Genomic DNA, 13,452 nt, shown 5'->3' with positions numbered 1-13,452 from the left:
AAGACATGATAATTTACAGTTTGTGACCTGCTCCCAAACCACGTAGGAGGTATTGCTGTGACAATTGATACTTCCTGTCGAGGTGTATACCATGGAGAGCTTGATGCTAATGACCTTAAAGCAGTAATCAACTGCCGCCTTGGGTGTAGTCTGTACACAAATAGCTCATGTTATTATGCTTATAAGGCACAGCTGTCATATCCATATGTTAACGAAGTAACTTAATAGTCTGATGTACTGTAACAATTCACTAATAACCAGTATAATGTGACTAGATGACATACAAAACATTAGCAACATCCTGTAACAGGTTCCTGGTAAGCTGAAAGTTTGCGTATAATTTTCTCCAAAATGGATACCCCTCAAATGGTGGGTAGGTGGAAGGGTCTGAATAATGTTTCTGATATTTAAAGTGCCATGATACTAACTCATAACACAGAGAAATCACACTTAGGAGTTAGATCAACACCAGCTTTGCAGCATTCACAACCTTACCAGAGCGATGAAAGACGGGCTGGCCAATGTACTGTTAAGTCACCACCTGTTTCCGGGTTTGCAACCCCATGTTGTCATTGGCTACAGCACAAGTTTGTCAGCAGGTCCCGCCCAATGATTTATGGCCGGGACTTGCTGATTGGCTGTAGCCAATCACAGAACGATCCTATGTCTTGTTTGAAAACATAGACAAAGGATGTTCTAGGGTGTGCTCTTCCTGAATCATTTTCAGTTCAGGAAGAGAAGAAAGCAGGGTCACAGTGAGTTGGAGCAGCACATATACATTTACAAACGTTAAAAAAGCGCCCGCGATTTTTGACCACAGGGTGGTGCTCATATATCACCAGTCTCCTGATGCACCAGGGCAACCATAACTTGGGGGTATATATCCAAGGAGCACATATCCAAAGGCACAAGAACCAATAAAGAAGAGTTTATTAAAAAGCACAGTTAAGATCCACAGTTGGAGAAACGCTGCTTGTACAATATACATGAACATCACCTTAAGGCAAACATGTACACAGGCACAGGCTAAATAATCTATGGCGGCAAAGGTGGAAGGAATGATCATACCAGCCAATTCTCATATTAGCCATAGAGGTGTAACAGTGTTGCTGCTGTAATCAGACTACTGGTGATCAAAGAGCAGTTTGCAGGACAGCTGGGAGAAAGCCGATGTCAATCGGAATTAAGAGGCATGGACAGAAAGCGTGTTGGTTACCATGACAACGTGTTTCACAATGCCAGATGCCTTTTCAAGTTTTTACACTTACACTTTTTAGGCACACTTAACCCCTTGGTTGCCCCCAATTAACCCTTTGGTCACTCCTGCCACCCAGCCAGTGCCAATAGTACAGTGTTGGTGTACAGCATTTATCACTGATCACTGTATTAGTGTCACTAGCGACATCAGATAGTGTCAGGGTAGCTTCCCTCCCAGCCAGGGTCAGTTAGCGCTAGACTGTTTGCACACTATTGCAGACACACTTTAAGTCGCTGATCACCGCCATTACTAGTATAGTGTCTGTACGGATCAGTACTTTAATCACAATCAGAACTATACTTGTGTCCCCATTAGTATAGCATCCCCAAAAATGTAGCATTAACAGGATCAGCTCCGATCACAGCCTGCACTTGCATTTAGCCCCCCCCCCCCCCAAAAAAAAACAGTGTCAGTGTAATTTTTCTGATCACTGCCACCTCTGAAACATTGTACACAAAACCCGCACTGTTAGCAAGATCAGGCTTGATCTCTCCTAACACTAGCGGTTCATTTTATTTCTAACGCGCAAGCAGTCCCTAATTACTAGCCAGGATCTCTTTTTCCATAATGGCACTAGGTACCTGTAAATTTAGCACCCAAAATGTCCCAATGTACTCTAGTAAGGAGGTCTACAGGATTCTGAGCATGTCAGATGAGAGCAAAGGGGAAGAGCTGCTAGAAACGCATAATTATGCTCAATATGCAGCAGCATGCCAGTACTAGCGCTGCACTACACTTTGGTGATCTGGCAAGCACGAGTGGCCTAGTACATCCTAGCCTTTTAGACACCAGCACTGCAGTATCTCATGGTGAAATGGTGAGCATCAGAAGTGCAATACAAGCTGGTGAGGTGGCTAGCACTAGTAGCGGAATGCAAACACAGCCACCAAGAATTCAAGCACAGGCCCGTAGAGCCCATAGTAGCCTTCCAGAGGTGCTTGCAAACCCTAATTGGCTGCCCCCATATTCAGCGACACCCATTATCCCCCCATTCACAGCCCAGCCTGGGGTTCAGGTGGAAACAGCGAACTTAACAACGCCTCTTGATTTTTTTTTAGATTTTTTCACCAAACACCTGTACAATTTGATTGGACCAAACTAATGTTTATTCCTTACAATACATTGTCACCAACCCAAATTTATACCTTGCCAGACCATTTCAGTGGAAAGAAACTTGACCCGATTCCCAAATGTAAAATTTTTTGGGCCTAACCCTTAACATGGGCATTACAAAAAAGAATGAATTGCTTCATATTGGTACACAGACCTGATTCATCACATGCCCAAATTCCCTGCAGCAATGGCCAGGCAAAGATATAAGCATATAATGCATTTCAATGACAATACCCTCTGTCAGCCTCGGGGTGACCCTGACTATGATGAGCTCCACAAAATTCGACCCCTTGTAAATTGGCTTTCCCAAAAATTTGCAGTTGTGTATACACCCCAACACACATCTGCATAGACGAGTCTCTTGTACATTTTACTGGCAAGCTTGCAATTAAGCAATATTCCCCCCAGCAAGCGTGCCAGATATAGGGTCAAACTGCATAAGCTCTGTAAAAAATACATATCGTTTTAGAATTTACAAGTGTAGCAATAACTCTCGGTGGAGCTGCTGGTTTAAAGAGGGCTGTTACCGTCACCTTCGTTAGCTCTATTTCACCAGAACCGGGTCTAGGGTCCCCTTGAGTTTAACACCAGACAATGTAGGCACCGGACACTTGAGTATCTTTTCCAATGCTTTAATAAATGTAACTGTAGGAAGTAGCAGGAAAGAGGTAGAAGAAGTGTTGCAGGGAAGTTCAAATACCTTTTCTTAGTGTATTATTAGGAATTGAAATCTTGTAGGAGAATGTACTTTCCTCTTAAAGTTGAATCTTTGCCCGCCTGGATAGGTTTCTCTCACTAACCTAGCAGCCAGTGCGCAGCACAAACAAAAGTCTCTGCCACAGACTTGAATAGAACAAAACCGTACGATCCTCTGCCACAGGATGTAATGGTTTACGATGGATAGCAAACACAGCACTAGAACCTTTAAGCCAACCCGGCAGTACTATACGGTAGGATAACTTTAGGATACGTCCTCTAACTGAGTCACCAGGCCCCTCTCCAGACCAGCACTCTGCATGATCCCTCCCTCCCCTGGGATCTTCTCAGTTGTCCAGCTTCTTCCTGTAAGACAGACAGCCCAGGACCATTCCCTTGCTGCTGTAGTAGGCCCCAGACAGGCTTCTGGGCCCACCCACACGCTGCAGCAACGTGGGCCTCCCGATCGGAGGACCACGCGGTAGTACTCCTAACACATACCTGTCGGCCAGGAGGGCCAGCAGGCGGAACGAAAATGAACCCTAGAACATGGCGTCTGTCCCATAAATACCCTCTCCCAGAATGCAACTCGGAGGACCACCTCCACCGAGTTATCTCCGGGACAGAGGAGCACTCATACACTTCAATGTGTTGCCTTTCCAACACCGACCCATGGCGACAACGACACCCACAGGCACAGTGTGAAACTACACAGAACTCAGTCAAGTTGGAACAGAGGCAAATCTGACTATGTATGAACGGATAACCCACTAAATTTACCTATAAGCAGTAGATTGAAAATCTACCAGTGCTACACAAGGTACAGTAAAAGACCGTCAGCTGGACTACATGGGGAGCAGTGGCAAGATAGTATGGGACTTGGTGTCACCCTTGTTCCTAAAGGGGTTCTATTTGTACGTAGACAACTCTTACACAAGCGTACAACTTTTTCGACATTTGTTCATTAACCACTTGACCTCCGGAAGAATTACCCCCTTCATGACCAAGCCATTTTTTTGCTATATGGCGCTGCATTACTTTAACTGACAATTGCGTGGTCATGCAATGCTGTACGATAAATTTATGTAATTTTTCCCCCCAAAATAGAGCTTTCTTTTGGTGGTATTTGATCAAACAAAAAAAAAAAGACTGACAATTTAGAAAAAAACAAAACAATATTTTTTACTTTCTTCTATAAAACATATCCAATTAAAAAATTGAAAAAAATAATAATTTCTTTATAAACTTGGGCCAAATAGTATTCTGCTACATATTTTTGGTAAAAAAAGAGTATATTGATTGGTTTGTGAAAAAGTTATAGTGTGTACAAACTACGGTATATATACTGGAATTTTTATTTATTTATTTTTTATACTAGTAATGGTGGCGATCAGCAACTTATAGCGGGACTGCGATATTGCTTTGTACAGAGGCAGAATTATGTATATATACACGTGTGTAGCAGTACCCCCGTAGGGGCTGCTGAGTGATTGTGGCCCACCTGTCACCCAGTCCAGCCCATTTACTTCCAGACACTCCAAGACAATGAACAAGTCCATCAGCTTTGTTTTTGTATTTTTATTGAGGGATTAAACTTGGATGGGGTTAGGAAATTCATGGGATGCCCAGGAAAAAATATTCTTGCATGGTTTGGGACAATTCAGATACTCTTCTACTGCCCAACACTTGCTGCAGACTATCTCTCCTTCTCCCTCCAGCACAATTCTTCAGGAGCAGCTAGCATATGGTTGGGCCTAACTCTGGTTTCAGCCGGGCCTTAGCAAAGTTCCTTATTACAGGCAGGGACCGTGGGCCCCAATAGTGTAGCAAAATAAAGTTCTGGTGCTAGCTGCCCTCTTTGGTGGACTACTGATCCCAGTAAGCCCTTTGCAGACCCTGCCAGCTCTCCCAGGTGCAACGGCCCAACTTCCTTGCCAGTAACATCACAGTCTCTCCCCTTGGCTCTACATCTATCTCAGACTGCACACTCCCAGTCCGCTCCGGCATGCCTCTCCCAGCTCTCCCACCTGTGCCTACACCTGATGGACCCTTCCTGGAATCTTGCCCGGCAGTATTCCTCGCTGTCCTCTCCTGCTCAAGACACCCCTTGGGTTGTGTGGGGTTACTGTTCAGCTCTGAGCCCCTTGGCCCCCCTCACCCCCCCCCCAGAGTAGGGGGCTCCCTCAAAGGCCCCGACAGCCCAACACTCCATCTCCAGTTTTTCTACTCTAACAACTCCTCCCCAGCTGGGCTGACTCTAGGTATTTAAGGAAGCCGGCCCCCTGCCAATCCAGGTTGGGGATTGGTCAGGGCTCCTTAGGACACCATAGACAGCTCCCCCCCTCTTCCCCACCTTCCTTCTAGAGGCCTCTAGAAGCAGAAGGGAGGTAACCGAAAGATGAAACTATCTGTGAGTCACCAGCCTACTCTAAGCCACTCCCAGCCCCACAGATCAAAAACAAACAGGCCTAGCTTACCTGCACTACAGAAAAATCTCACTCTATTAACTACACTAGGTAGACGGTGCTACACTTGATTCTCCACAGAGCGGCCACCCTGTAGCAGAAAAGCTACAATAGGATGGTCGTTAACTGGTTGGCTGCTGTAGCATCATGTGACCCAGTCTCAGGGGCATCCCCCAATGGCATCCCCCAACGGCTCGATAAAAACACACTTAGAAAGGGAGAGGTTGCTTGCGGAGCGACGAACTACTCGCATTGATGTGGAAGGACAAACGGGATGTATTCATCCTGTCTTCCATGCACCTAAACACAACAAGTTTACATGGCTTCTGGTGTCGTTGAAAAACCTCTCTATGTCCACGACTATAATCTTTATATGGGAGGAGTAGACTTTACCGACCAAATGATGAAACCGTATTTAGCTGCCCGCAGAGCTAGACACTGGTATAAAAAAGTTTCTATATATTTATTTCAATTGGCTATACAGTATACAATGCTTACTTACAAAATAACAGGAAGAACTGGATCCTTCCTAAAATTTCAGGAAACGATCATAACAGCCCTTTTGTATCCAGAAGGCGCTGTGGCCCAAAGCCCAAATCCAGATGCAGTTAGCCGGCCGCATGAGAGGCATTTTCCAGATGTCTACTAAGGTACCCCGACCCAAAGGTCACCTCAAATGAATCCTCAGATTGGGGGGTTGGCGAGTACTAGGTAATGTGTTTTACTTTTCTCCCTTTTTCCAATTTCCTTCTGTCTATTCTCTCTGCTACAGAACGTCCCTATTAGTTTCAGGGGGACGTCCGCTTGTTTTACTTGGATTGCGTGGCTATCCTCCCTTTGTTAGGAGGTTACATATTATGTTGCGCATAGTGCATTTGGCTTGTATCTAATTTCTGGCACACCTGCCTTCTCTTAAAGGTTAAAGTGGAGTTCCACTCAAAAGCACCTTTCCGACACCTTTCAGGGGGGAGGGGGAACGGGTACTTGTTTTTGACAGGTTCGGTCCCCTCCTTCTTCCTCCGCCGCCAGACCAATTAGAAAGTGCAGCGCGCTTTGCACAAATGCTCAGTAGGGAACCGGCTGTGAAGCCAAAAGGCTTCAGTGCCAGGGTTCCTTACCAAGAATGGCGGCGACTGCACTTGACAGCCGATCCGAAGACCGGCTGGGGTGCCAACATCGCAGGCTCCCTGGACAGGTAAGTGTCCATATATTAAAAGTAATCAGCTACAGTATTTGTGGCTGCTGACGTTTAATTTTTCGTGGGGGGGCTGGACCTCCTCTTAATGTAAGATGTTTTTATTTAACTCTGGTTATATAATGGCTTCATTTAGAGGAGTTTTAGTACATTTTATATTGCAAAATTGGCTATAGATAATTGCAGTACTGTACTAATTGCTGCACATGTAGCTGAGAGGTTATCTTATTCTCCTTTCTTTGTGTTAAGAAGCTTAACAGGGAAAACCTCCTGTTCTCTACTTTGTTTTACTGTTGATGTATTTTGTATAGTAGAGGATTAGTGGCATTGTTCTTTGCTACCACGCAATGTTATTTGTATTTTCTTTTTGCCATGGAAAATCTTACTAAACACTGCTGACAGAAAGAATATCCTCTTTCTTCTGGTATGCCAGGAGACTCAAAAGGGATTCTTATTGGTCAGCGCAATCACACGGCCCCACTGACCGATGACTGCTAGTCTTTGTGAACATTATGATGCTACAGTACATGGCCTCCAGAGCTGTGTAGTGAAGTTTTCCAGTGAGTGGCCCATTACACTGGCTGGTGGGCTTTTAAAATGATCCTTTGGACTACTTTTCTCTGCAGTCTTATACCTGTTTATTTTGTTCTTTGTGATGCAGCTGGGAGCAGGACAGACAGTGCTATACCCAGCAGAGGTCAAGGAAGACTGCTGTGGATACAATTGATGTGGGAGAAGAGGAAGAAGATGGAGATTCAGATATTACTGAACCTCATGAAGTTATGATGGCCAGAGAAGAAATTAACATACTTCTTGCTGAACAACAGAAAACATCTGCAAAGATGGTAAAAGCTTTCTTCAGTTGTTGTGGTCTGTTAGAACAAGAAAACCTCCAAATTACCTATTTTGACTAGCTAATTCTAAAGCCAGCCATGTACGGCTTGATTTTCCCTCATTCAACCGGCAGGCTAAAGGAGAGACAATCAATCAATTCAATTCCTCCATTTATGCTAAACGGCGTGGATGGAGGAATCTCCACTGCTCGCTATTGAACCGTATCTGCAGCTGCCTGAATAGCCGTACTGTAACTGCATCAGATAGGATGCAGTCACTGTTTGTCCAATTTTCCACCCAGTCAATTTTTGCATAGACTTTTGTTGAGCCAGGTCGTTCTTACAGGGCCACCCATGGCTCAAATTTCAGATGATTCAGCAAGATTGGGACAACTTTTGAATCATGGCCAGCCTTATACTCTATAGTACACCACCCTGCACAACGTATGTACATTGTATTTAAAAAGACTGATAAGCTAGTGAAATGTTAAATTGTCATAAGGCTGGCCATAGGTGTCTCAAATTTCATCTTATTAATGCTGATTTGGCTGAAATTCGAGCTGAAGGTGGCCCCGTAAGCAACACTTTGCTTGACAAAAGTCAATTCAAAGTATAAGTTCATCTTTAAAAAAATAAATAAAATAAATACACATATTTTTGCAGGTAAAAAAATTTGCATTTTTAATTTTCTTTTCAGGAGAGCATTGAACCCGTGATCAGCAATGTCAAACTTCCTATATGGGCAGACAGTTACTAAAGAGCAGAAAGAATCAATGAACTTTGAGAGTGCTCATTACGCCCTAGCAGTTCATTGAAAACTACAAGCCGTCTGCTGCGGTGGAAGACGGGACTTGTAATTAATTCAGTCACAGATTGCTATGATTGAATGACACAGTTGTGTGGGCACTGGGCGGGTGCGGGGAGAAGAACCCTTGTCCTCAGTCATGGAGACAGGGGTTTGGGTGCCGACAGGTGCTGTTTAGTAACGTGTTACATTTTACACCCTAAATGCTAAAAGTGAACTTATCCTTAAAAATTGACTGAACCAACTATAAAATTATTGGGCGAACAGGCATTGCATCAGTTAGTTATATCAGTTACTTCACTGTTTGGGTATTTAGTCAACCAGAGGTTCTGTAGCTGCCAAATACAGTTGTACTCATAAGTTTACATACCCTGGCAGAATTTCTGATTTCTTGGCCATTTTTCCATTTGAATATGAATGATAACACAAAACTTTTCTTTCACTCATGGTTAGTGTTTGGCTGAAGCCATTTATTATCAATCAACTGTGTTTACACTTTTTAAATCATAATGAAAACAGAAACTACCCAAATGACCCTGATCAAAAGTTTACATACCCTGGTGATTTTGGCCTGATAACATGCACACAAGTTGACACAAAGGGGTTTGAATGGCTATTAAAGGTAACCATCCTCACCTGTGATCTATTTGCTTGTAATGTGTGTGTATAAAAGATCAATGAGTTTCTGGACTCCTGACAGACCCTTGCATCTTTCATCCAATGCTGCACTGACGTTTCTGGATTCTGAGTCATGGGGAAAGCAAAAGAATTATCAAAGGATCTGCGGGAAAAGGTAGTTGAACTGTATAAAACAGGAAAGGGATATGAAAAGATATCCAAGGAATTGAGAATGCTAATCAGCAGTGTTCAAACTCTAATCAAGAAGTGGAAAATTAGAGGTTCTGTTGAAACCAAACCACGGTCAGGTAGACCAACTAAAATTTCAGCCACAACTGTCAGGAAAATTGTTCGGGATGCAAAGAAAAAAGGACAAATAACTTCAGGTGAAATACAGGACTCTCTGAAAACATGTGGTGTGGCTGTTTCAAGATGCACAATAAGGAGGCACTTGAAGAAAGATGGGCTGCATAGTCGAGTCGCCAGAAGAAAGCCATTACTACACAAATGCCACAAAGTATCCCACTTACAATACACCAAACAGCACAGAGACAAGCCTCAAACCTTCTGGCACAAAGTCATTTGGAGTGATGAGACCAAAATTGAGCTTTTTGGTCACAACCATAAATGCTACATTTGGAGAGGAGTCAACAAGGCCTATAAGGAAAGGTACACCATTCCTACTGTGAAACAGGAAGGTGGATCGCTGATGTTTTGGGGATGTGTGAGCTACAAAGGCACAAGAAATTTGGTCAAAATTGATGGCAAGATGACCTGTCATTGGCTACAGCAGAATAAAGTGAAGGTTCTGGAGTGGCCATCTCAGTCTCCTGACCTCAATATCATTGAGCCACTCTGGGGAGATCTCGAAACGTGCAGTTAATGCAATACAGCCCAAGAATTTACAGGAACTGGATTCTTTTTGCCAAGAGGAATGGGCAGCTTTACCATCTGAGAAGATAAAGAGCCTCATCCACAAATACCACAAAACACTTCAAGCTGTCATTGATGTTAAAGGGGGCAATATACGGTATTAAGAACTGGGGTATGTAAACTTTTGATCAGGGTCATTTGGGTAATTTCTGTTTTCATTATGATTTAAAAAGAGTAAACACAGATGATTGATAATAAATGGCTTCAGCCAAACACTAACCATGAGTGAAAGAAAAGTATTTGTGAAAAATGGCCAAGAAATCATAAATTCTGCCAGGGTATTTTAACCTTATGAGCATAACTGTATAATGACCGGCAGTGGAAATTCCACCATCCCTTCTGTTTAGCACAAATGGTGGAATCGACTGAATAAGCCCAATGGCTGAATGAGAGAAAACACATGTATGGCTAGCTTTAGGTTTACGTAAGCTAAACAAACCTGTTTTAATGTCAAATATACAATCAGTATGGAATAGTTAGTTCAGTTTTTATTTGTTATATTATCTGACAATGGATGTTAGGCTTGGTATTCATTGCTAACATTGGGCTCTTTGTGCACACATATGCTCCCCTGATACTAATACTCAAAATGTGTTTTTTTTTTTTTTTATATAATCTTTATTTTAAGGATATTTCCATGAAAAACATACAGAGAGACATAGCATAACAGTTAATACATACGAAGTATGTACGAATTACATAAGGGGGTGTTATGTATCAGATGAATATGTGTATTACCCAGGATCTTGCACACATCAGGGGCAATATGGTAGGGGGATATTTATAGTCATCTAATCGACACTTATAAATTCACACAACCATTAATCGCCCCTATTGCTCCCCGATGGAGGATCCCAGAACAAGACCATAACCATCAGTCAACTGTATGGGTTTAACTGGAACCCATAGTACCTGAGACCAGGTCGAACGCTAGGTCATAAACCTTGATGTAAGCCATAACATACTGTAATTATTCTTTTTATAATAATGAAAGTATCAGAAAAAACAGGAAAAAGAAAAAAAAGGGGAAAAAGGGAGGGTGGGGGGAACAAAGGGAGAACGAAAAAGAAAAAGGAAATGTTACACCTCTTATCATATTCAACCATATTGAACTGCTCTGGGCTTATTAGAGCACGTCTGTGCATCAGTCCCTGTTGGTAGTTACTTCAATATCTGTCGAAAAACAACCTCAGACGCGAGGATCAATTGGGGTTCTGTATCTGAGAAGATCCTCTGGCTGGCACCTTCCCCTGACCTGTGTAGTGCATCCATGTGGCCCATATTGAGTAGAACTTTTCGTATTTGTCCTTACACTTCGCCATCCATTCCTCTGCGGCCATAATATTATCAACCAACCCTATCCATTCGGCACGTGTGGGTATTTGAGGCTTTTTCCAATGTATAGGGATCAGCCTTCGTGCTGCGTTAAGTAAGTGTGGTAAAATTGACTTGCGATACTGGCCGAGAGGAATGGTAGGGAAGTGCAGTAAGGATTCCAGTGGTGAGTCTGGGAGTTCTACATCCAAGATGAGTTTAATTTGAGTATGTATGTCCAGCCAGAATGGTCGTAGTTTGGGGCATTCCCACCAAATGTGGAGGAATGAACCCCGAAGTCCGCATTCCCTCCAGCATGCGGCGGAAAGAGACGGATAGATCTTAGTGAGCTTAGCGGGGACCCTGTACCACCTGGTCAAAACCTTATAGCTGTTCTCTTGCATTTTGGTGTCAACAGTGCTCGAATGGGTAAGGCGGAAAAGATGTTCTAATTGGGGTTCTGTAAAGATGTGGTTAAGATCTTTCTCCCACTCCCTAATAAATCCCAGTTTTCCCTCTTCCTGTGAAGATTTCAGTAACTCATATAACACTGAGATCGCATGGGGGGTGATAGAGGATGACATACATAATCGTTCAAAAGGCGATGCCACCGTGGGGGAACGAACCCCCTGTGGTAAGCTATCAATAAAATGTTTAAGTTGTCTATATCGCCATTCGTCCATTGGGAATGGGCCGAACAGTTCCCTCAGCTTAGCCAATGGTATTAGGCCTTGATCCTGAACAAATCTGCCGCATCTGATCTCCCCATCAGCTGTCCACGTACGGAAAAAAGATGGGTGTTCCCCCGGAGTGAACCATGGGAAGCCACCTAGGGGTGCCAGAGGGGAAATCGCCGGAGCGAGCTTCCCTTTCCTATTCAAGGCATCCCACACGTTTAAGGTGTGTGAAGCCATAGGAGAGACCAGCATTGACAGACCTCTGTTCTCCCTGGGAACCCATGGTGCATGTGATAGATTTCGGCCAGCTAGGAATTTATCGAGCGGGACCCACAGTTTAAGGGAGACATTGTGATACCAATCCAAAATACGCTGTAAGGCTATAGCTTCATAGTACTTGCGTATCATTGGGACCCCCATTCCCCCTCTTGCTTTAGGGCGTTGTATCGTGCGAAGGGCTAGTCTGGGGCACTTCCCACTCCATATATACTGTATAAACAGGCTGTTGAGGGTCGAGAAGAAAGTCCTAGGCAGGGCGATGGGCACCATCTGCAGGAAAAATAAAATGCGGGGTTCAAAATGTGTTTTTAACTACACTAGGCTGTATAAATGTATGCCAAGTTAAACATTCACTTCTGTCCTTGACAGGTCAACACATTGGGGTTTATTTACTAAAGAAAAATCCACTTTGCACTACAGTGCAGTTGCTGTAGATCTGAAGGGGACATGCAAGGAAAATAAAAAAGCAGCATTTTTGCTTACACATGATTGGATGATAAAACCAGTAGAGCTTCCCGTCATTTCAGATCTTCCCCTCAGATCTACAGCGACTACACTTCCAAATGCACTTTCAAGTGCACTTGTAGTGCAAAGCGGATTTGCCTTTAGTAAATAACCCCCACTGACTCTTCAGCACCATTTGATTTGATCCTCAAAAGGATCTCCATATTTTTTTAACAAACTTTTTTCTCAATTTTTTTTGCATTGCAATGATCTACAGATACGACATGGCAAACTTAGAATGGCTAAAAACTTCTAATCTAAGAAAGCTTTTCCATGCTTCTTATGTGCTATTGGTTTTTTTCTGTCTCTCACGTTATCTGCAATATTCTCCAGTCTAAACTTCACCTACATCTATTGGGTTTAAAGACATCATTGCAGGCCTGGCAGTGACTAAGCCCTATGATGCACATTATGAAGACTTTGTAAAGCCCCTCTACCTAAGTATTCAGAAAAATATAGTTTTACCAAAAACACTAGTTCTTTGGTCTAGTTCAAATGAACTAGAATAAAATGGTCCATCATCTAACAGATAACAAAATAAAATGCCATACATTATATCATGTACTGTATATAGAGAGATGTTTTTGGCTTGATCAAGAGCTGTACACGCTGAATCTGTCTTAATATTTATAGATGTCTTGTGCATATGACATATTTGAAGATTCAAATAGGCTCTCACTTTGGTACTGCAACCCTTTGTTCTATTTATGTATTTGAAATGTATTTATTTAGTTGAGTTATATTGATGAGTATGATCGGACC

General features: G+C 43.1%; 1 protein-coding gene across 1 annotated transcript in view; it reads left to right on the top strand.

Annotated features, from left to right (window-relative positions):
• The window catches only part of LOC141148042 (kinesin-like protein KIF19), a 115,758-nt gene that overhangs the window by 55,750 nt on the left and 46,556 nt on the right, over positions 1 to 13,452 (top strand). The window contains exon 13 of the mRNA XM_073635198.1: positions 7,389 to 7,572. Coding sequence (XP_073491299.1) covers positions 7,389 to 7,572 — 184 coding nt within the window. The remainder of the gene's footprint in view (positions 1 to 7,388; positions 7,573 to 13,452) is intronic.

The sequence above is a fragment of the Aquarana catesbeiana genome, linkage group LG06, assembly GCF_042186555.1.
Source record: "Aquarana catesbeiana isolate 2022-GZ linkage group LG06, ASM4218655v1, whole genome shotgun sequence".
NCBI lineage: Eukaryota > Metazoa > Chordata > Amphibia > Anura > Ranidae > Aquarana > Aquarana catesbeiana.
The sequence above is the reverse complement of the archived record's forward strand: the minus strand, read 5'-3'. Positions and strand labels throughout refer to the sequence as shown.